The sequence below is a fragment of the Vanellus vanellus genome (assembly GCF_965231255.1).
Source record: "Vanellus vanellus genome assembly, chromosome: 6".
NCBI classification, from domain to species: Eukaryota; Metazoa; Chordata; class Aves; order Charadriiformes; family Charadriidae; genus Vanellus; species Vanellus vanellus.
In genome coordinates, this window is record NC_138911.1 from 47,412,270 (window position 1) to 47,437,145 (window position 24,876).

A 24,876-nucleotide genomic window follows, 5' to 3' on the forward strand; every position below is an offset into this window, starting at 1 on the left:
TGCAGAGCAGAGCCAGGCAACTTCTGGTGAAATTTGGACACTAGACATTTAGGGAGAAAGACTGATGAGAGGCTCTGGAAGATGAATCTTTTTGAGTGCAGCCGCACCTTAAAAATGCAAAATCGTTGTGCTTAGAAACTAGACATGACAGAAGGAATGTTTTGCCAGCACTGGGATTAGGTGCGTTTCCTCCCTCTGGCAGGTCTGTTGGAAGAGACTGGCTTGTGGCCTTAGAATATAGGGATACTGGGGAGGTGATGCCAGTTTGGTCCCAGAGGAGAGGTGCAGAACCCAGGGCATCTCTGAGTTTGGCCAAGCCAGTTCCACCCGACAACCCTTTGGTGCCTGTCAGAAAGGCTTCCTGTAGGTCTTTCCGTGTGTGATTTCCATGGACAAGGTGCTCAGAGGAGCTTATCACTCATTGCTAATAGTGATCGGGTTATTGTGAAACTCTCCCCTTTCAAAAGTACATCTGCTTTGCTCTGCTCTGATCAAGGCCATTCCACAGCATCCCTCCTCATAGGACTGGGTGGCTGCAGAATGACTTGGCAGCTTTTACAACCCTGCTCTTCCAAATATCCTTGGTGTCTTTCTGTTGTCTGGCTTCAGTACTGTCCAGTGCAGTCCTAATACGGCTCTGTGGGTCTCGCTTCTCTGCCACTGTGCAATGATAATGAGTTTAGATACTGTGACATCTCCTGACTTCACTGTGTACTCCTATCTATGCCAACACATGCTTTTACCTCTTTCTAGTCCTAAAATACCTCCTGGTTTGCAGTCACCCATCTGATCTGCACATCCCAGTAGGTCACAGCATAGCTCTATCCACCACTGTAATTCCTCTCCCATGTACAGCAAGATGTCACTTTCCAGAGCCCATTACTCATCAGCTTCCAGCCCATCCTTACTCACTGGCATTTTGTAATCAACTTGCTGACTGTTTCCCCAAGGCTCCTTATTCTCCCCCTCAGTGTGTTTGTGTACTCAATGCTCTATCCAGGCTTTTACTCACGTTGGAGGTAATTGTTCTTAGTGGGAGATGTTCCCTCCCCACCCATCTCACCACTGTTCCTCCAGAAGCATCCCAGTTCCTGCACCTGTGCTCCTTTCTGGCAGGTTCGTGTCAGGCTGGTCCTCTAGTCCCTGCTTTTATGTCTGGTCTGAGGTTGTGCGTCTGCAGGTTAGGGCAAGGATAATGTTAGCATCGCTGTGAGGCCAGCATGGTCTCAGTTAGGGTCTTTGCCACGGGTGCTCTGTGTCCAGGCTGCATCTTTGCCTGGGGGGTGAGGGGCTGGTGTAGGGCACAGGGCTGGCCTCGCTTGCCATGGGAGTGAGGGTCTCTCCTTCCTCCTTGCCTCTTGACTTATTCTTACATCTCTGGCCTCTTGCTAACAGTTGTTGAAGCTGTCACAGAGATGAGAGGAAATTGCTGAAGTTAAGCAATCTCAGATGCTATTAGTTGAGGGATCCCAAGAAATCCTGACCAGCTCTCTGCTTAGACCCCAGGTATCCACACCTGCACACACACTTATACCATTGCTGGTGAGTTTGCTGTGCTCCAGGAAGGCTGAGAGGCAAAACAGGCTCCATAGGGAGAATACACCAGTGATTGAATGAGTTGCTTCCAGTGCTTGCTTTGTTCAAAGCTGGGAGAAAGGTCTTGGGAGAGCCCAAAGGTCGAGGCTTGTCTCTGCTGAAGCCAAATTGTATGAAGGGCTTAAATTGATGGAAAGACGGTCATTTGGAAGGATGTCAGTCCAGCTCTGCTTTGTGGGAGTGCAGGTAATGGGAAGTAGTTTCTAATTGCTTGATTAGCCAGCACCTCCAAGGAGACCATCCTTTTCATCCACAGTTAATTGCGGCTTTTACCTGTTGTTCAAGGACTATTTTGCCATTTGCAGGAAGCCTCCTGCAGCCATACAATAATGGAGCTTGCTGATTGAGCAGGGCAGGGTACATCAGCGCGTTGACTGTGATTTGTAAGCAAAACACGTGTGGTAGAGGAACCTCCTGTGCTGTGGTTTGTGAAGCAGGATGCATTTGTACAGATAGTGATGCTTGGGGGACCCTGCCTTCTGTTAAAGGGCTTTGCTCTCCTTGGATTCCTACCCTTTTACCTGGCATGGCACCAATGCTGTGCAGTAAGGAACAGATACTCCTCATCTGAGAAGTTGTTGTCCCTGCAGCAAAACTGTGGCTAAGAAGAATGCTGCCCTTTGTCCTTCTACCTTAAATTGCTCCAAAGGTTCCCAAAGTGTTTTCTAGGTTGGGTAGATGAGTTTTATTCATCCACTGTTGAAATGTACCCATATACACCTGGGAGCACGGTCACTGCAATGATGTGCAGCCATGCCACACGGCCATTTGACAGGGAGGAATCGTATGCCCATATGAACCTGCCATGGGAAAGATTTCAAATGAGAGCGCAGCAAGGTGCTAATCCCCACAGCAAGAGACTTCCCTGCCCTCAAACTGTTGGAGTCTGAGAAAAGACAGAGGGAATAGAAGAGACTCCTCTTTTTACTCATATTTCTGTACTTACTCTTGGTACAGCATGGCAGTCTTTGCTGTGCCAGTGAAAGGGAGAAGGACAAACTGATTCCCTTCTGGAACTCTTGATTAGCATTTTAAGCTCTGGCGAGACATATGCTTACTTCTGATTTGCAGAACTATTGAAGCAGTGCTCAGCCCTGTGGGAGAGCAGCTAGGGCTTCAATAAGCTGTTGGGTATTACACTGCATGTCCTACAGCATCCAAGTTGTTCCCGAGGGAATATGAGCCACTATCTGTAGCTGGCACCATATGCTGCCCTGGAGAAGGTTCGTTTACCCTGCTAGATCACAAGGTCTTCAGGTCATGATGCTGCAGATCCTGTTATGGCCCCAGAAATCCTCTTCCCAGGCTGGCAGTGTTGTCTAACCCACCCAGGATGCCAAGACATGTGCCTGCTTCCTCTGGTGTTGCACAGCCTTCTGGTCGAGTGTTCTGCCCAAAAGCACTGACGTGTGGCACAGTCAGTGAGTGCATGGTTGCTGTCATGGTTGCTTGGGGCTGTGGGACTGATGCTGAATGGCTCTGCCGAACACCTGGGTCTCCCATAGCTTGTGACCCTTGTTCTGTCCTTAAGTACCCTGCTCCAGCAATGCTGTGCTGTGTTTCTCTGTGAAGTTGGCCCTCGTGTAAATCACTAACAGACACCGGGAAACTAGATTTAGGTCAGCAAGGGCCCCTTCTGCCTGCTATGGGTGTTATGTCCATCACAGGAAATCTCCTCTTCTGGCATGACATTACCCACCTGAGTGGAGGCTGGGCTGTGGTGTTACTCGCATTACTCTGACGGTGTGAGGGGCTGGGGAGTGGGACAGCAGGATTTGGCCCTTCTCCCATCCCTCTGAGTCTCTCTCAGTAGGCCCGTCAGGGCTTCCAAGCAGCCGTCAATAAAAAACACATTTGTATTAAAAATATAATGAGGAATAAAAAAACTTCACATTTTTTTCAATAACTCGGGATATAAAAAAGAGATTTTTATCAATTATGAAAAGGATTTTGGCCATAAAAAGGTAATTTAAAGAGTCTGAGATGGATGGCAAATAGCATTAATGTCACCCAGAACAAATGGGCCTGCATTACTCAACTGAAAGGCAGGAGCAGCTGCCTGTGCGGGTCCCGCTGCTGCTGCAGCCTTCCCCGTGCTCTCCCTGCCCTGTCTCTGGTAAGAGGCCACAGTCGCTGGCAGATCTCAGTGTGGCTGCCTCTACGCCGAGTCCTCATGTGGGCAGGAGTTGCCTAGAACCACTGCTCCACTGCCAAGGGCAGATGGGGAAAGCAAACAGGGAGCTTTGTGTGGTTCAAGTGGTCCACCTTGCTTTGTCCCTTGTGTCCCTGCTCACTCCATTTGCAAGCTTTGGTGTTACTGACCCTTAATGTCACACCAAGGACAACCCAGTGTCATTGCTGGGGGAGGTTTGGGACAGAGTACTCCCTCCTTCCGTGGGTTTTCTCTCTGCTCACAGCTCCTGGGAGAGGATCTGGCTGAGTCCTGCTCATGGCAGCCTCTTCCTGGGTGCTCTAAGCCCCATTGCCCAAGAGAGGGAAGGTTTTGTGGATAGATTAGAGGATAATCGCCTCTGGCTTCCTTCAGGTTAATAAGATTTACAATTCAGGAGGCTGGACAGTGGATATTCTGAAGGATTTTTTGGAGGGCCTTCTGCAAAGAAGAGAAAGATTTGAAATCAGAAAATGCAATGGGTAGTGGCCTGGTAAGTAGTTCTGATCTCCATGCTTAGTGACATTCTTTTCTTGACTTTACAAATTCTTTAGGTGCCTAGGGGTTAACGTATGACATATCTGCATGGAATTTGTTGGCTCACAGTATCTTGTGTGCAGATGGTAAACTCTGTTCAGTATGGTTTTCTCAGAGCTTTGATGACACCTGAAGTGTTGCTCTGATACAAATAAATGTTGGCTGGCAATGCACACCACAGCTGTGTTGGGCTGTGTTCAGTGTCCACGTCCTGTGGAGGTGGTGGATGTGCTGCACAGCAGCTCTAGCCATTGGCAGAAACCACCTCTCAGCACATGGGTAACCCTTCCAGTTCCAAACAATCACTGGAAATCTCTATCTGTAACTGGGATTAATAGTCCTTATGTAGTTTTCTTGCATATGGAGAGTTGCAGACCCCCCCTCCCCCCCCGACATGGTGTGTCTCATTTGCTCAGCAATCTGTATGCATTTATGACACAACAGGGTCTGGGCAGGGGCAGAAACACTGAACTGCCATGTGGAGGGACTGGCTTCTGTTTCAAAGCCTGCTGCTGATACACTCAGAAATATTCTTGATGTTCTGATCTAGACACAGGCTGGGTTTAGTATGCCTGATTTTTCTCTGAGGGAGCAGGGAATCCTGTCATCTGCCTGCCCACTGATCTTTTAATATCTTACTTGATATAATATCCTGGTGAGCATCTCCTGTTTTCTTTCAGAATTTTATGTCTGCCCAGTTACTTGGCTCTTGACCCATCAAGAACACGAAAACATGACGCAGTGCGTCTGGTGACTTTTGGCAATAGGTTATTTGTAGATGAAACAAATGACATAAGATGAAATAAGGAGTTATAGGTCCTGACCTTGACATATCTGCATTTTCCTAACACACAGAATAGACACAGCGTTTTTATGATTTTTTAAGATGTACGGTGATCTAATGAGCTCTGCTTTATGGCACTTCTGGGATCTGTCTGAGAAACAGCTCCTGATTCCATGGAAGGATGCTGAGCTGGAGAAAGCACTTCAACCCTGCCTGCAGGCTTTCCTCCCTGTGAAAACGCTTTGGGTGAGAACACTGGAAATTCTCCTCTTGGGAAGCCTCACACTCAACATGCTTTTCTGTTCTGAGAATTGAAGCAAAAATTGGCATCTAAAGCGTCTCAAAGGTCTTTCCACCATTAGTGAACCAAATGTTTCAGTCCCACGTAGGCAGGCCAGCCTGAGAGAGAGGAGGTTTTCTCATGTTCCCTTTGGAAATCAAGTTATGTTTGTGAACATTAAGCACAATTTGCACTTATTTTCTGTAAGCTTTGCAGTGCTTTGGTTTTACAGGATGCATGGTTCAGAGCCAAACCTGTGAAACTGTCTGTGAGAACTGAAGCAATAAACTCACATGACCTATTGCTTGTGCCAGGAGAGCTCAGCTGAAGCAAACCCATGAGTTTCTCCCTTACAAACTCATATAACCACTTCATCTTAAATTGGCAAGTTCTTGGAAGAGGCTGTTCAGCACCAACTCTTCAAAATTTCAAATTATTGGGAGAAAATATACATTAGTTGGCTCATTCCAGATAATGAATGCAACTGAGGTGGTATCAGTTGTGAGTGGAGAACAAAGCTAATTTTACCAAACACCTTATTGGATGTAACTGATTGGCTCAGGTCTATTAACTGTTATTCCCATTTATCAAGAAAGGCTAGAAGAAGGCTGTAGCAATTAAAATTACCAGGGCTTGTTAAGAGGGTTTATACTAAGAAAGTCTCTCCATGTAACTTTTGCTGCCTTGTCCTTTGTCAACTGTTAGTTTCTTTGCCCTGGCTGCCAAGAAAACCTCTTGGCCCATGCCTCCTGTCCTAGCCTGTTTTTTGTCCTTTGGACCATAACCTAACCTCTTCCTTTTCTTTTCTCTTTTTTTTTTTTTCCTTTTTGTCTGAAAGAGCTGTGAGACTGGTTCTTAGTGGGTATCCTGTCAAAGGCATTTCCCAATCCCTTGCAATCATCAGGACCAGCTCAGGAATTGCAGGTTGGCTGCTCCAAGCTGAACATTTGAGACACTGTAGCTCTCAGTGAGTGAGCAGGGAGGAAAAGAAGGGTATGGAATGTACTTGTTCTGTGGCCTTATCTCTCCGTTGACTACACACCCGTAGCATACTGATGACAGTGTGTTGGGTTGAACCTCTCCAGTGACTTAGTGTCCTGTATGCAATGAAGGAGGAGGTGCAGCTTGACCAGTAGCGGGTTCTGGGCTACTCTCTCCTGGCTTTGCTGTTCTCAGGGCATGTCAGTGGATCTCAGTCCTCGGCTCTTCTTTGGTGAGGTGGCTGCCTGGGTTATGATGAGGTGTTTTTTGAGATGGGTGCCCCTGATTACATTAGATAGAATCCACCAAACTGCTTTACCTCATCCACAGGAGCCTGATGATTTTGAACTACAGGAATGTCATGGTTTAGGCTCTACAGAGCTAGATACCACTCCGTGTTTAGAGGCTCCCTGTCCTGTTCCTATTCCAGAGGCTGACTCTGTTGCTCCATCTGTTTTTGAGCTGCATCAGCCCTACGGAGGGAAGTAAGGCAATTGGATTCTGGCTCTAGAATAGTGAATTGCTGGGTTGCTCAGAAATGCATGTGAATTAATCAAAATTAACCCCCTACGTTTGTTTCCTTAGCCCACTTGTCTCCTTGTAACAACCTCTAGCAGTACACCCTGGGGGTGCCAGAGGAGAACTTACATTCAAGGTGGAAGACAAACGAGCTGTTTCCCACTGCACCCTGGACTGGCAGCTCTTCCCTTTGCAATGCTTGTCACCCTGCAGTGGCAGCAGCAATGCTAGGCCTGTAAGTGTAGTTGATTTATGTTAACTGTTGAAACGATAATGTTTAATCTGTAAAGTGCTAATCTATTTTTTATGTTGATTATGAATAGGCCAGCTGTGCCTACTTTCCTATTCATAGAGTTTAGTGAACAAGCCCATTTCACAGGCTGGGTTTGGAGGGTGATTTACATGAGAGCAGACACTGCTTTAAGGAGAGTAAATCAGCTGAGTTACACCACCGAACCAGGGACCTGGCAGCCCAACAAGGTCTGGGGGCAAGGGAAAAAACATGGAAGGAAGAGGAGGAAGAGACAGATAACAAATAAAATGTAGAAGGACCAGATGGATCAGAGCAGAGACATGAAAAGTAGGGTAAATATAGGCAGGAGAAGAAAGGAGAGGTTGATATTCAAAGGAGAGATTGACAAGAAGGAAGCAGGAAATTATGTGTCTGGCTTAGCGTAGGACTTTCCTCTCTGGAGAGGAGAGAGCTCTGGGCTCCAGGGTTTGTATGACCGGTCATTAGGAGATGCATGGAACACCTTCCCCAGCATGGTGCCAGTGATGCTCTTGGCAGAGTCAGTTGTGGATTTAATTTACTATGCAGTTGTCTCTCTCAAATGATTCTTCTGGATCTCTGTCCATTTTTTTCTGAGTAGGCTGCAAAGGATACAAACTCCAGGGTCCCATCCAGATCTCTTTGTAAGTTTTTCTACCTCTGCTTCTCTTCAGTCTCTGTATCTTGTTCTCTGTGGTGTGGACTGCTGTACAGCTGTGCCTCTCACATTGACTGGCCTGCCAGGTATGTCGGTGTTTCAGTATCCCATCAAGGCACACGACTGGCTTACAAGCTTTACATCTTCAGCAGGGCTTTACTACCTTTTTAGCATCTTTCTTCTAATGTAGCGACCTCATTATATCCCTTTCTTGGTATGAATTCAAGACAGGGAATTCAGGTGGAGCTTCCCACATCTGCCAGGCTACATGTATTTCCACATCCACCTCAGATCCTCTCTCCTACTTCCCTGTCCTATTACTCTGAGGCAATGATGTGCTTCAATAAAACTTTAACATGCTTGCATCGATGTAATTATGACCAAATCTTGAGGAAGGGACATAGCTGGGCAGAATCTGGCTAGGACCAGCCTTTGCCTTCTGCATGTTTTCATTGTACTGTGCCTCTGTCTGCCCTGGTGACAGGCTGCTGGATTGTGCAATGCTGCTTCTGTCATTCCTGCTCTTTGTCCCAGGCCTAGAAACACTTCCCTCATTCCTTTATGAGGAGACACATAAAAGCATCCCACATAGTACTCACAGGAGTATGCCTCTCTCTCTGCATTTTAGGACCTGGAGTAGAAGGGTCTGTCAGTGTAGCATATACTCATATATATGCAGTGCTGTCCTGCCAGATACATACCCTGCAATGCAGCCCTCCACTCCCCCTGCACACCCTGCCTCTGCACACACACAAACACCTGTCCTCACTCTGTTCTTCACGTGGCCCTTGGTGAATGGAGGATTTTGCATACCATTCCTGACACAACCTGTGCGCACAAATGCAGTGCTCCATGCCTCCTCCTTAACTCTGTACGCAAGCCCTGGCACAGCTTTGCTTGCCCATCAGATGCCTGCAGCCCACCTCTTCCAAGCGTATGCCCCCAGACATCCCCTAACCACTCTGTATAGTCACATAAACCTGCCCATAGACATTTGTCCCCCACCACTCCTTCTCTCATACACTTCTCAAAGCCCCCAGGCTTTTGGAGCTGAATCAGAGGCATTTGAGATGAGGCACAGGTGATGTGTGTTCCCGAAGGTCCCTATATATCCTCAGGCTCTGGCAGCTGGTTATTTCTCACAGGGCTGCTGCTGTTGTGCAGGCTTACAGCTGACAGGGCCCTTGGGGCATCTCTGCAGTCCTTGGCAGAGCCTCCCTTTGCCTGGCTGTGACTAATGTAGAGCCTGTTTGCTGTGGGTCTATTCACCCTTTCCTACTCACATTTCAACCAGTGCATGGCAGGGATGTGTTTATGCCTGGCATCAAAATGGTCTTGGAAATTAATTTGCTTCTGGGTACTTTCTTAAATCTTATCTTCTTGCTTAATGTGCCCCGTCTCTGTGGCATTTCTTCTTCTCTGTGGCATTTTGGGAGAGGTTTCATCTTGATATAAGAAAGAATTTTTTTACATTGAGAACTATCAATCATGGGAACAACCTCCCCGGGGACACGGTGGAGTCCCCATCACTGGAGGTTTTCAAGATGTGATAATCTTATCTAGGCTCCCTTTCCCATGAAAAGTTAGACCAGATGGTCTTTTGAGGTCTCTTCAAATGTGGGCTGTTCTGTGATTTGATTCTTTCCAAATGTGCTGTCCTTGCAGCAGGCTGCTGGCATCGCTAGGGGTGATATGTCATTTGTCATATCTGCAGGAATTTGATCAAGGGGTTCTGGATATGTTGGGGACCCCCACCTGTCTTACTATGTGCGTGGCTCAAGAAAAATGGGAATTTTAGCAGGGGGAGACGGAGAACCGTTGGATTGTTGTCACCTGTCACTCGTGAGCATTAGTACTTGATGTCTATTACTAGATTCAGATCTGGCCTGGAAATGAGATCTGGAGGGAGGTCAGTGTTGATCAGAAGGCCAAGGCTGCAGCCATGCTTGACAGAAAGTTGCTGGCATTGTCCATTGTGATGAGAAAGGAGACAGGAAGGATGGTTTGAGTGAGAAGGTTAGGAACTGTGCTTTAGCTTTGAATCTGAACAGAGATGACTATCTGAAAGAAGATGTCTGAGAGACAGGCTGAAGTTGTAGTTTGGCTAGAAGCAGGCTGATCTTGAGTACAGAAGTAGAACTATGAGTCACCGGAAAGGAGGTGGGAATTTTACGTGAGCTATTATCCAGATGCAGTGGTGGGACTAGGGGCTGTGAGCAGAGCTTTGTGGGACATCTTCAGAAATCTGGGGAAGGGATAAGGAAGCTGCCCAGACACATTAACAGAGCCAGTAGAAGAGCAGAAGGCTGAGAAAACTGCTCCCTTCCTTAGGAACTACAGGGATGTTCCTGGTATGTTAGCGCTTTCAGCTCTATTGCTTGGGAGCTGAAAAGCTGCGGAAAACACGGTAAACCTCAAAGATCTCAGTAGGAAGGGGCCACTACTGCTCCTCCTGAACCATGGAATAAGAGTCCCTTTGGGCAGATGGGATGCAGAAGGAAATTTCTTGGCAGGAGAGAGTTGTCTTCTGCCCTGCTTTCACTGCGTACTAGTATAACAAGTGAAAGCCTCCTTTGTTAGCAGGGGGAGAAAGAAAGAGAGCGAGTGCTTTAAATTAAAACAAAAAATGGCTAGGAGTGGATAAGTTGTGTGCTCTTGAAGGACTGTGATTCCAATCTGTCTGAATGATTGACAAGTGTGGCTCCATCCTCACAAACAGGAGATGCAGGTGAAGGAATATTTCTCAAAAAGACAGAGAAAAGACTGGATTTAATGAGCATTGTTCAAGTGGGCGACAGCTCAAGATGAAAGAGCAAATTAAGATAAAAGGAAGCATTTGTATGTGCAAGGGGAGGGCGGGGAAAGTGGGGCAGGTTGGACTGTCTGCCTCAAAGCCTGCACTATTGGAGGGAATAAGTAACTCACGAATCACTACTTTCTTTTTCAGCATGATGGAATGGAAGTGAACAGGAATATATATATGTATGTACATACCCTGCTTTAGTCTGTGCATTTTGCCTAGACTATAAGATGCTTATATAATGCAAAATAGAGTGCACGGTGACACTATTTAGTGTGCACTTTGAGAGATTATCATTTTCCCCCTTTTCTCTCCACACAAGCGTAGTGGCTGGGGGACTCTGGCTCAACTCACTGGATCAGGAACCACTGGGTACTGCTGGAGGCCAGTCACAGACAGCCTGGGTTGTGGAAGTGGTTTAGGGTAACAGGAACATCACTGGCTGCACAAGATGTTTATTCTGAGGTGAAGAGAAGTGGGGTGCTGAACAAGCCAGGTTGTTGTGCTGATCAACTGCATCTGGAAACAGGAAATGAGCATTTTCCCAGTGGCCGCATGAGGGTTAGAGGGACTGGTACTTTGTTATCACTCAGGGGGATCCTGAGGAAATCGTTGATTTCAGTGGTGCAAAGTTCTTCCACCTTCCAGCTTCTCTGTAGGGAAATGAACTGGACTTGCAGCTTAAAATTATGATGCAGCTTCCAACAGCAAAATCTTTCCTTTGGTAATGGACATTTTGGAAAGAAAGAGCTTCTTGGAATTTAATTCTGAGCATGGGATTACAGGCATGAGGGAAAGCTATCTGCATTGTCTGAAATGGAGTACTTTGACCAGGAGTAATGTTCACACTGGTGGATGGGTTAGAGACTTGTTCTGAGACATCCCAGCTTTGTTGTTTCCTCTCTTTGGTTTGCCGTTTCTGCTTTTGCTACCAAAGATGATGTGCTAGCCCTGCAGGTAATGTCTGGTCTCTTCTTTCCTACTATCCAGCTTGATATCTGCCTGATGTCAAAATTCTAGTGTGCAGTCTCTCTGTTTTCAGAGTGCTTTGTGAAACCAGCACCTGGACAAAGAACAGATGAATGAAGCTAAGCGTGGAAGAGGCTGTGGTGAGGCTAGTGTAAAACCTGTAGAACTCCAACTGTTGAAAGTGTTGACTCTCAGGGTGCTGAGCTAGTCTGTTAGTCTTAGCATCCTCAGGATATTCCTGAGCCAATTAGGTTCCAGTCTGGCCATGACAATTCTTGCTTTTCTTGGACTGAATATTGTTTGTTTGTGGGAGCCATGGGTAAGTGGCTTACCTTTCAGACAGATGGGAGAGGAGGTCCACCTCACAGGTAGGGTCTCAGAAGACGTACATCAGCTCTGTCTTCTCCTTGCTGTTACTGCCTATTGTAGCTGTCACCACTGAGATTGGTTTCGATCCAGGCTGAGTGATATTCTCGGACAGTTCCGCCTTGTCTTAAGGATTTGAGTTTACTCAGGAAAATAAATGAAGCGACCATGTGTGTTTCTGAGCACAGACTATTAAGCAGGAGTCATCAGGGATGGAATAAAAGGTGCTTTTCCTCAAAGTATGGCTCTGTAACAATTAAAGGTACTATAGCAACTAGACTGATACTGTTCCTGTGGATGGATGAGATGAAAGCAAGGGTGGCTTCATGTAGGCTTTCCCACTGCTTTTCTAGCCAGAAGAGAATACAGAAGGAGGATGGTAGGTGAGCAGAACAGGGAATAGCCCTCGATATCAGGCCGTGAATGAGTAAGGCAGCTTTGTTCTCTGGATGATGGGATCAGGGACTCTTCCTTTAGCAGAGTTCATCTTCTGTAACATTTATGGCTCCGTGACTGGGAAATGCTGTTGGTAGGATCCCAGAGAAGATTCTCAGTGGTATAGTTAGTAGTTGGCTGCAGAGTACCAAAGTGGTACCAGGTAGGAATAGTGGGAAAAGATGAACTTCATACCCCAGCTGGCTCACAGCCCTTTCCCAGAAGAAAAGCTGATGGTTGATGGATAGCCCTGGTTTTGTGCTATTGTGGTGCAATGTTAGCAGTGATTGACCAAGTTAGCAGTGATCAGCATGCCAGGAGCAAATGTATACCATTGGCAGATGAAGTTACATGTCTGTAGCTGTGTGTGTAATAACTGCTGTATATGTATTATTCAGACACATTTTAAAAAATATATTTAAGTTACAAATTTGTTCCTAAGAAATTACATAAGGGCAGATTTATAGCTGACTGCAGAGTCCTAATTCTGCTCATCCATGCATGAGCTCTGTGACATGGTGTGGCCCAGCATCATTTGGGATAGCAGGGAGAGCCATTGTTAGAGCTCAGCTCTTCCAAAGTCTAGGCAGGCACCTTAATACACATCTTCCCTTGAAATGGACCACATTGCTTTGCTATCCTGTGTACAGAAAGACGCAGGGATTTTGTATAATAAGCCATTTGTAATTGTTTGAGTGCACCAGAATACACACATACCTTTTACCTGTATTCATTTGGATGCAGCGTATACCTCTATATACATGCACTCTTACGTGTATATGTAATATGAGCACCAGGGAATCCATTCAGAAGGGAACCACTATTCTGTATGTATTTACAATATTATTAAAAATACTGAGTTAATAAATACATGTTTTTGACGGATGCATTTAGGAACCATCAATTAGGCCTGGCATTCATTAGGTGGGGAGAAGTCCAATCAGATTTCACTGACTCAACAAAGCCGCCTATAAATTGTGGGCTGTTTGTTCTGACGTTTGATGAATTATTCTTCATAATCCACTGTCTGCCGTGATAAATCTAATCTTTCAGTTTTTGCTGTCTTATTAATTCTCGAAGCAACACTCAGACATTTTGTTTTCGTAGAGGGTTAGAAAGGCTGGGACAATGGAAAAAACCCTCATTTGCTGTCTGGGAAGTAGATCACTCTACTCCAAGGTAACACTTTCTCACTCCTAACTCTGGTCTTGCAGACTTGTGGGGATCAGTGAGCCCTCGGTGCTATGGACAGTTACATGTGTGTTCTTGAAAAGATGATCAGCCTAGGATGAGGTTCACATCCCTCAAACCTAGTCCAGCAAAGGCATTCAGACTTTTGAGAACAATAGCATCCTAGGGTCGATAAAGTGAATTCCAAAAGTTCTGGGAGCCACAAGCCTCAGAAATGCTGTATCAGATATAGAACTGAGTAACTCTTCAGCTGTTCTGCCACATGAAATAGAGGGGATATTGTACTAGGTAGTATTAAGATGGCAGCTGCAGCCCCCAAAACTTCCCTGGGAAACCTGCTCTCTTCCCAGAGTGGTTTTGTGTTGGTCTGTTTTCCAGCAAGCTCACAAATCCCATTATCACAGTGACGCCCAACAGTCTCGGCTGGGAAGCTGCAGACAGCATGATCCTTGTGTAAATCTCAGAAAGCTCCTGCACACTGAGCTCACCTTAGCAAATTGCCATCATGGAGCCATGACTAAGAAGGGACTGTTCAGTGCTGTCTCTATCAGGAATGGAAAAAACAGGTGAATCGAGTCACCTTGTCAAGGGAATTCCAGCTTGGAGAATCACAGCACAAGGAGATGTGCAAAATTTACCTACCCTAATCACTTTCTTGCTGGCAGCTTCTGCCATGGACATGTCTCCCAACTGTATGATTCCCTTTATCCTGAATGGGTTTATACCAGCTTCCCCATGTGCATCTTCCTGTGCTGCTGCATGGCATCAAAATGCTAGGAGACTGCGAGCTGCTTCTGGCCATCACAACAAAATACTGTTGTTAATGGAGCTCTGTTGTATCGTGGCCTGTGATGAGTATCCTGGAGGCAAGAAGTTCAAGTTAATCCTGTGTTGCCTAGTCAGCCCCTTCTGAAATAGCAGGACATCTCATAGATTGCTATCTCCAAATACAAAATGCAAGACTCGGAGCAATTACAGTATGCTGTGATCAGAAGAGGAGATTTGCTGTGAGATTTTGGTTGAGGTTTTGAATGTTTCAGTTTGCATTGCTTTTTTGTGATAAGAGAGTATGATCATCCCTGTTGGGCCCCTTTTTGTGAATTATTTTGAGCGGCTGTAATTGGTGAAACTGTGGAGCACAGTGAAGTGTCTGGAGATGGCCTCTGTCTGAGATGGTCTCAGCTCCTGCTGCATGTTCCCCAGATGTGCCAGGCTCTGACAGAGTCCCCTGACATGGGCATATTTACACAGTCTGAAAGTTACATGACAGACATTTCAGGAAGATGCGCTGTTACCAGAGCTCAGGGTTTACCCTGGAGACTGGGCCACTTCCAGCTGTGGTTCCCCTGTACCCTTTGCACTCTCAGAAACTTACAGGGTCCATCAGTATCTTTCTGGGCTGTCAAACAGCAACTGAGGCCCAGGCTAGCAGCAAGTGAAACAATTCCTCCATTGTCCATCCTCCTGTCATCGAGACTGGTCAGTCTGGTACGAAAAGCTTCTGAAGAACATAAGGATGACTGTACAGATCAGACCAAAGTGTGAAGTCCCCCACTGTCTCCAGCTGTATCCAGTGTTGGCTAAGAGACAAAGACTACAAAAGCATGGCAGACATACAGCTTTAACTGGTATGATATTTCCACTCCCAGTAATCTGAAGGTTAGAGATATCCTGGGCCAGAGATTTTTATCTTGGTGCTTAATAACTTGTGATGGATTTTCTTCATTGACTTATCTACCCACCTGGACTTCTGGTATTCATAACATCCTGTGGCAATGAGTTCCACAGCTTAATTAATGTGGGGAAAAAATACTTTTTGCTTGTTTTAATCCTGCCATCTGGTAATCTTGTGTGCTAATTGACAATTTGCTGCTCCTGAGTTGTTCTAGGGATTGAACAACTGTTCCCAATCCCGTTTTCCATGACAGAAGTGATTTTATAGATCTCTGTGGCATTCCCTCCCCATTGTCTCTCTTTCCAGGCTGAAGAGTCCTTTGAGGTCCTGGGAAATATTTGAAGGCAGTTTTTAAATGCTTTGGTGAAGGACTCTCTTCCCCTGGGAAATGCTGAGCATTTGAAAGTCTCCTCACACAACCTGTACTGGACTGGTTCACGTCTGGCAGAGTTGAGGAAAGGTTCTTTGTAAGTGGTTGTAGAAAACCAGAATTTTCAAAATTGTCCTGGACTATGCTGGAAACCTCCTGGATAGAACTTTTAATGCAAAATATTCTTACTTAGACCCCATAGTGGTCTCATTCTGGCCGCACCACATACAGGGGTCTGGAGCACCGTGCTGGAAGGGGTTCAGCCTGCCAGCTAAATAGGGCTGGGCTGTTGGGACACATGTTTGTGATCCTGCATCCCTGATGTTATGTAGTGCTGGGCCAGGAAGGGGCTCCATGACTTAGGCTTCTGTGCCAGGGTACTTTGTTAGAAGCCTTTCTGTAGAGGGAAGGTAACATACCTCTCTGTGGGGTGGGCAGGTTGAAACCAGGCAGTAATATTTGATCATTTGCTGCAGCATATGGATATAAAAAGGTTGGGATTAAGAGGCAGTATATTTCAAAAGAAATTAGCTAGCAAGGCATGCACATTTAACGTTTGTGGTTTGGAGATTAAGACATCAGGCTGGAACCTGGGCTATCTGGGTTAAATCCCAGCTCTGTCAAAGACTTCTCCGAACATGCTGGGCAGGTCATGTAAGGTAATACTTTCAGAAAGGACTCAGGATTTGGGAGTTTAAATCCAATTGGCTTCCAGTAACTTCCTAAGTGTTTAAGGACAGGATTCACAAAAAATACTGAGGCGTTCTGATGCTCAGCATTGCGGCATCAGCTGATGTGCACCACAGATCTCGGGCAAAGCAGTGTGTGCTTTGGGAAGGCACTTCAGCATGTGAGGAGGCTTGTGGGGGACAAATGGGGACTCCTGGAAAGCATGAATTTGTGCAGGGCCTGCGGTCACTGTGCACCTCCTACAATGGCACTCTGGGCTTAATGATGGTCTCTAGGTGCAACCTTAGCACAAATACAGACTAATAAGTGTCTAAGTAGATAGATCCTGTAAGAGCTTTTATATCAGCTCCCTGAGGTGTGAATACTAATACCAACAGTCATGAAAAGATTTTGCATATTTAAAATTAAACAAGCTTCATTCTTTAGACTTAAACAGTCAGGGCTGTGTTTCCAGCCAGTGAAGTGCAGTGACACATTTGTTTGCTGCCTGAGCACGTGCCCGATGGGCTGCTGGCTGTGCAGAAGGCCAGTGAGGGAAACCACGGCAGGCATGGGCACCGCTCATCTGTACAGCTGTAAACCTGCAGCTGGCTGTCCTGCTCCTTTGAAAGAGCAAGTTCCTTTTCTCACTTTAAAACCTTTATTAAACGTTTCTGGAAACTATGCTTCTGTCATCTCCTGCCAAGGTTACAGATGGTAAAAGGCAGTTTGATAAGGCCCTTTGAGACCAGCTGTGGCCTGAAAGAAGCTTGAGAGTTAAGTACCATGTTGGATGGGTTCTGAGACCATCCCAGACCTTTGCATGCTAATTATCCATCCTGGAAATGATGGTTAGAGTTTTTGTTAAGGCTGCTTATTAGCTGGGTGCTTATGAGCAGTATGAGCCAGCAGCCTGCTCAGAGAATTCTCTGTCTGCATGAAATGGGTGCAACCACCTTCCCTTGGGGAGGACCCTGCTCCCTGCTCTCAGTGTGGGAGTCCGGCTCACCTCTTCTCTGCTTCTGTGTCATACAGCCTCTTGCTTGCTTTTGCCTGTCTGGGACACACAGCCTGCATCAGAGGCACTAGCTGCCTCCAGCGAGCTGTGAAAGGACAATTTCATAATGAATGAGGGTGATTTGCTAAGTGGGGGGTCCTGGAGCCCAGCCGTAATTGTGCTGCTGCTTTATCTCAGTCTCACACCTGCTCATGTAATGGCCCGGCTGTGATCCGCTCCCTCCCCTGTGTGCACGCTCTACCCTTCTGCTCCTGGAGGAGCCATCAATTCTCTGGCCTTGTTGCAGTCCCTCGCCTTGCTGCCCTCGCCTGCAGCCTGTGGGCACACACAAATTCCCCCTCGAATTTCAGCAGGGCCTCTCGGCTGGCTCTAACAGACATGACTAGCTAACCTGGCTTCCATGTCCTAAATAACAAGTTTTTAAATGAAATCCTTCTGCCCAAAAGAACTAGAGGCAGCTTTGTTCAGGTGATGTTTCCTTAGAAAACTTAGTCATACAAGAATGTTGTATATATTATTCCTGCCAGAGGGAATATGTGCAGCTTTTTTTTTTCCCTGCATGCATTCAATACTGGTGAAAATGGTTGGATTGACAGTGTAGGCAATTAAAAGCTTTTGAAATCCAGAGCAGATGGAATTCTATTGAATTCATATGTAGTCTTACTATAAATGTACCTTACTGGATTTAGGCCAATGAACTCCCAATTTGCTTTAACCTTTGAAGGATGTTACCACCCTTATGACCGTTAGACTAGTAATATTGGCTGCTACTCTCTAAAGGGTACATCCCTTTAATATGAGCTTGTAGGGTAGTGAGTTGAAAGCCCCAGCTCGACCTCATGTGGTAAGTTCTCTGTTTGCATTTTTTCCTTCCTTACCAGCTCTTGTAGCCCAGTATGCTCCTGGCCACCTTAAGTCTCTTCCCCTTAACAGGTCCTCTCTTCAGCTGATTAACAAACTTCACATAAAGGTAAAAGTCCTTGTGTCTTGAACACGTCCCCTGAGCCCTCTGGTAGGTGCTTCTTTCTTTATAGTAGTTTGAAACAAGAATCTCAAAATCCAGAAGAGAAAAGGGGGGGGGGGGGAGGGGAGGAACCTTTTTTGTCTTGAGACACAAATGTCAATAGGTTTGAATTATGGACCTGCTGTAATTAAAAAACACGTAACTAGTTGTTTTTAAATGCAGTTGTTTTACTTAATTGATTTTGCCGCCAGGACCAAAGGGAATTTAATAAATAAATAAAATGTACCTTCCTAGTGAATTACTGGAGGCAGCTGAGTCTCTGTTGGAATCTAATTGCTGCAAAGACTCCAGTTTTTTGCTAGCAATAGTTTTCTGTGGAAGGGGCTGGGAGAGAAAGGGTAGGGTGGTGTGGGAGGGGGCTCATTCCCTGGCAGCTGCAGGAGGGAACAGGCTGCTCCTTGTATAGTATTTTTCTTCCTTGTCAGCAAAAAGAATACTCGTTTAACGCTTTGCACGAAGACTTTGCTTAGAAGGCCTTTATTCATATTTAATTACTAGCTCGCTGCAGCTCCCATCTTTAATTACCTTTTAAAAAGCAGGTTATAAAAATGCACTGACATTCTTTCTTTTTTGTTACTGCATAAATTACAGGCTTCTCAACTGCTCACCCGAAATCAGTCCAGCCTGTGGGAAGTGTGGGACAGGTTCCCTTTGCTGACTTTGGGATACCTCAGAGTTTGTCTGCACCTTGCTCTACAGAGCAGGACAGAAACCCTCAAGTAGCATTAGATGAAGTAGCTCCGTGGCTGAAGCCACGTAACCATGTTGGCACTCCCTCTGAGCTAATTAACTGTGTGGAGGGGCATGGCTAGTCAGCCAGACTGATACCACACTACTGTGGTAATAGTGTTTTCAGGGCTTGAACTGCCTGGTGCTGCACTGAGGGTCTCCAGCAGGATGCTGTATGATGCAGGGCAGACGGGCCTGTGCCCATCTCCCATTGCCTCATCCATGTCTGTCTAGGTTTTTGCTTCCTGGACATCCCCCTGGCAAATCTCCTGCATCTGCAACTTTCTTTATAGTCTAGTCCTGAGTTTCACAGCCAGAACTGCTAATAATTTCCTCTCCTCCCCATAAAGTGCTTTGCTGTCTGAGCTGAGAGCACTGGTCGCTTTTCTTGGAGATGTGAGAAAGTCCATCACATAAAACACGTTTTCAGGCCAAGTCGTCAGAGGTGCAAACTGCAATTTTTGCCCCCCTGCCCTGAATCCAGCCCTTACCACTGTTCCTGGTCACATGCTGCCTTTCACCAAAGAAGCTAGCTGACGCTGCTGTAATGCATGGGACTGTCAGGTTTCAGGGCGTGATGGTGGGTGGTATTAAAAATCTGCACAAGAAATACATGCAAAGGGACAGCTGTTGGTTTCTGCATCCAGTAACAACAAAGGATGCTGACCATAATGGTTCCAACCCATTCTCAGGACAGCCTGGAGGGGACCCTCACATGCTGTCTGGCCACTCCATGTCCTAGATGAAATGTGCTGCTGGGGCTCTGCCACAGGTTTCCATAAGCAAGAGTATCTCCAGGGCTCTGCCGTGCTTGGCAGGCTTCACTGGGAGGCCAAGCAGTGACAAGGCTCAGGCAGGGAACAGAGGAAAGATGAAAGGGCTGAGCCTGCCCAACTTTGGCACATACTGTCTATGGCCTGTGGGCAGGGCTTTCCTTAGGATAGTCTCTGGCACCTCAGGCTGATGCCTCTTTCTCTTCTCCCAACAGATAGAAGAGCTCTTCGTGAGTTTTGAGGACACTCCCTTGGGAGCAGCATCGCTAGCCCAGGTGCACAAGGCAGTGCTGCAGGATGGGAGAACAGTGGCAGTGAAAATCCAGCACCCAAAGGTCCAAGCTCAGAGCTCCAAGGATATTTTGCTCATGGAGGTAAAACTATATGTTGACTTTGACTTACAGAGCAATTGCCATTGAAATGCGTGGGGACCGCATTCACCCATGGTGTAAGCAGGTATATCAACACCGTCTTGTAGCTTTGACACCTCCACAGAGATAAACACTGTCTTACAGGGATAATACAGAAAGTTGGTGAGGATTGCAATGTGGGCAATTGTGTGCACGGAGAGACTGAACAAGAAGGTAAGAGGGCAGAAGGAGAAGACAGGTAAACATGGATGACATCAGAGTGAGTCCATATGAGATTTAAAAACTAGAGCCTGTATGCCCATTAACTGGTTGATTAAACTGGTCTCAATTCCCCTTGCATTTAGGGCTGTGTGGCCAAGGAAAAATCATTCTCCATGATTAGCATGTTTTTTTCAGTTAAATTCAACAGTGGCTGAGGTTGATGTGATTCAGTTTTGTTTCTTGCTCAGCTCCTTAATGCTGAGCTGATTCATGCTGGAAGCAAAGCCACTGAAATATGGAGAGGGTCACCTAACAGGGGCAGACACACAAATGAGGGATTCAGCTGGGAAGAAAGTTTCAATGCCTGTCTCCTGTTCCTCTCCTGAATGGTGAGTATCACTGTGTTCCCAGTGCAATGCTGTAGCTTCTCCCAGACTTCTAAGTCTAGCCCACTGAAGGGAGGAACTGGAGAAAAGCTGTGGCACTGCCCTGCATTGCAGTAGTCAAAGATGCCAGCAGTATGGTAGGGAACAGGAAATGGATATGGGGCTGAGGTCAGGGAGAGGGGAAGGAGTAGGTCTGTAAATGGTAACACTAAAGTTTTTAGCACTCCTAATAATCATATATCTGTATGTATAGTACAGTAATGTGTGCATCCATTGGCAGACAAGTATGTGCATGGGACTAAAGAAGGGAAGCTTAAGCTGGGACAGTCTGGTAAGTGTTTAGAGGGTACTGCTAATGCAATGACACATAGTTCTCCATCACAGAAGATCAAGAATCAAAGATCCTGCCAGCACCCTCTCAGAGGAGCACATAACTGAAGCTTCTTTAGGCAGCTAAAACACCCTGCTTTGAGCAATCCTGACTAGCCTGCAAAGAAGCACAGCTGGTTGCAGCTGAAGCACATCAGTTTGCAGCTGAATATTTATTTTGAACTCATAGTGAAAGAAATTTTTGGGTTCAGTAAAGATATCCCAGTAAGACAGGATATGTCTGTTTCAGTGGTGGTTTGAGAATACAGAACTGTTTGAACTGGGTTTGGGTCCAGCTTTAGTTTTGGATTTGATTTGGGTCCTTTCCAGGACTGACTATAGTAGTCTGCCTGATGAGTTTGCTTTTGTGAGCCATCACATGGACAGCAGTTCTCAGGGGGTTTATGACGTCCTTCAGTACTGCCCAGGACAGGATGGCAGATACTAAGCAGTCAAGGAAGAAGGGTGAGCAGGTAATGAAAGACTGTGAGACCAGGGCAATAAGAGGATTGTGTATGAATGAGCCAAAACCTAGATCCACCTTGGGACATTTGCCCTTTTAACAGTGGGTATCACAGAAAAAATCCCCCCTCACACTATGTTGCTTTGATTACTGATTATACTGGTAAGAGAAGTTTAAACAAATAATTTTAGAATGATTCTTGTCTTTTCTGTTTTTAGACTAAATGTCTTGGAAAACTTGAAAGTAAAAGTGTGTTTCCTCTTGGCAATGTAGTATTGTCCTTTCTCTACAGTCTAGTTTGTCATCCTCGAGATCTGTTGTGTGCGCACAGCTACGAGAAAGTAGTTCACAACATGACACATGCAGTCTTGTTTTTACAGAGTCTTGTGGAGTGTTGGCTTACATGCATCATCATAGCCTTGTGGGGGACTATTTTTGTGTAGGCTGCACTGAAAGCCCAGATTATGTTCACTGAGGTTCTAGTCCTTTAAGAATCAGACAGACATTGCAGCTAGGTAGGAGGTTGATTTAAATATTGATGGAGATAGTCTTATTTAGAGACTGATGGGAAGGAATCTGAATGGGAAAAGCTAGATGGAAAATTCCTAAATTCACTTGAGGTTTCATAGCATCAGTGTTGACTCTTTAAAAGTCAGTACAGCATCTGGTAAATCCAGAGAGAGAAACCTCACTGCTGCTCTTATATCAATACTTATTTCAAGACAATATGTTAGACAGATGTCAGAAGAGGGACAGGCCAAGTACTTGTTAAGTCTGTCCCTGCTGATGGCCAAGTTGGCAAACTGATTTAAAAGAGCATTTAAAGAAAGCAAAAAACAATGCATGAATTTTATCACATCAGGCACCAATGAAAATCCTGCAGCCCCTATCAAGTTTATGTATACGTTTATGAAGATGGCTGGTTACATTTCATTTGGGTGACATAAATTTGAAAGGATTTATGCCTCTAGATATAACAGTAGAAAAATCATTCAATAGTGTCTGGAACCTGGTGATTACATTTTTAAAGGAACATTGAGTTTGGAACTGACATTTAGATAAGAGAAGTAGAGAGAGGGGTGGAGAACAAACGTTTTCACACAGCTGAACAGGAGCAGTGATGGTTCATAAATTTATTTTTTGTCATACTTTTCAGTGATAGCAGCTTTCTGTATGTATTTTAAATGTTTCTCCTGCAGTGCCGGAATTCCCACCCCAATGGTGGCGATCTAGAAAGGGAAACTGTCCAGGAACACACACTGACAAGTCTGTTTTCATTTTCAGGTGGATGTACAGAGCAAGCAAGATAAAGACAGCAAAGTGGATTGCATTTTTATGTTTTATTCTTGTTTTATTACTCAAGTTGTTAAAAAAAGCCAAACAAATTGTTTTCCTTAAGATGTGGTCCGAATTGTCAGCTTGTGTAAATTTGTGACACTGGTTGAGAAACTGGCCCGTCATTTGAACAGAAAGCATGTTTGGCTGGTGTGCAGCTTTGATTATGCCATCCAGTCACATAATCTTGATTTGCTTCAGCAAGGACTGCCCTTAAATGTTGCTTTAAGCAAACATTTCCAGGAACTTTTCAGCTGGGCTTTTCAAGGCCCTGTGCAGCTGAATACCTAATCCCTTTGAAGAGGGTGCCAGGTGGTGGTTATATGATACTTAGAAAACACCACCTCAGCCTTGCTGAGGATGTCTGTGACTGATGCTGGGGAGCAACTTGCCCTCTGACCCCCACCGGAAGTGTCCTTTAAAGGTCTGTAGCCTGCTACCTTTATCCAACTCCACTGTCTTCTCTGAACTGCCCAGTGGATTTTCTGTACTAGTAAAATTCTTGCTCAGCAGTGGAAGAAGTAACACAGAGGCGACAAGTCTTACTTTAGATCCTCCCCTTCTGCATTATCTGAGGGCTGTTCGAATGAAGCCAAACAGTGACTTGTAGAATTGTAGGACTAAGAAGAGGGTCGCTCCTGGGCCATGCCCTTGGCAAGATCTGGCTATGTGGTCTCTTCTCCAGGGCTTTGTTCTCTTGCTAGCAGCAGGCAGCTGGGTTCCCTTTGGTGTCTGTGCCATCGTTTAACTCCTAGATGTGCCTGTGTGGAAGGGCAAGCCAAAATTTCTGTTCCACGACGAAGGCATGACAACATGTGTTGTGTTATGATACTGCAGGAACCCTACGAGCACTTGGGGTACAGGTTGTTGGGTTTGTTTTGTCTGTAAGTTACACAGAATAATCCTATCAAAACAGCACTGTGTGTAGCTGCGTGGCTTTGGAGCCAGGATGCAGCTTATTGTCTCTGTCCTTGTTCTCAGGTTCTCCTCTTGGTTGTGAAGCAGATCTTTCCAGATTTTGAGTTCATGTGGCTGGTGGAAGAAGCTAAGAAGAATCTGCCCTTGGAGCTGGATTTCCTCAATGAAGGCAGAAATGCTGAGAAGGTTGCTCATATGCTCAAGAACTTTGACTTCCTGAAGGTGAGGGAACACATATTTCTGTGTATGTATGTGCATTAATAGTCTCACTTTATGCATCTTGTGCACCTCATTCACCACCTGGAGGAACCATACAGAGTCCAGTGTTCCCTCTGTGTTGTTCATCCTAGACTGCTTTGCTGATACGGACCAGAAACTGCTCTGAGACATGCTTCCTCCTTGTCTCTTTCCTACTGTAGGCACCGTATATTGGATGAGGAGTGGTGGCTTGGGGCCAGCAGTCTCTGGAGCCTGCTACTCATTTTCCCAAACACTGTTTCTGAACTTGTCCAGAGACCTGTGAATTTGCCATTCTTTGCTGAGCCATCTGATCGTACCTTTTCCTGGGCTTTATCTCAACTGAGGGAGAGAAATGGACATAAAACAGAAAAGCTAGACTGAAGCTGATGATGTCAAGTAGGATTAGGGACCCTTGGTATCTCAGGAGGAAGCATGATCGCGTGAATCCTTCCTCCTGCAACAAAGCACGTTCTCACTCTGGAATTGGGCATACATCCTTCATACACATCCATGGCTAATGCATTCATATTACCTTCAAACACAAACTCAACTGCAACCATATTGTGCTCTTCCCCACTGACACTCTTACCCCACCTCCCCTGCTGCACACTGACTAAGGTCACTGACAAATGTCTCGAGTACAACCAGGCATGTACACATCTCAGTCTTGGAAAGACATAAGCTCACATCTTCAAACTCGCACGTGCACAAATCTTTTGCTGACATACAAGAGGCACAAGCCTCCACTGTGTGCAGTCTGGACATACACATAGTGCAG

The 24,876-nt window shown here is 45.8% G+C and overlaps 1 protein-coding gene across 1 annotated transcript in view; it reads left to right on the plus strand.

Annotated features, from left to right (window-relative positions):
• ADCK1 (aarF domain containing kinase 1) overlaps positions 1-24,876 on the plus strand; it is an 81,888-nt gene that overhangs the window by 35,944 nt on the left and 21,068 nt on the right. The window contains exons 5-6 of the mRNA XM_082485388.1: positions 20,031-20,189; positions 23,922-24,080. Coding sequence (XP_082341514.1) covers positions 20,031-20,189; positions 23,922-24,080 — 318 coding nt within the window. The remainder of the gene's footprint in view (positions 1-20,030; positions 20,190-23,921; positions 24,081-24,876) is intronic.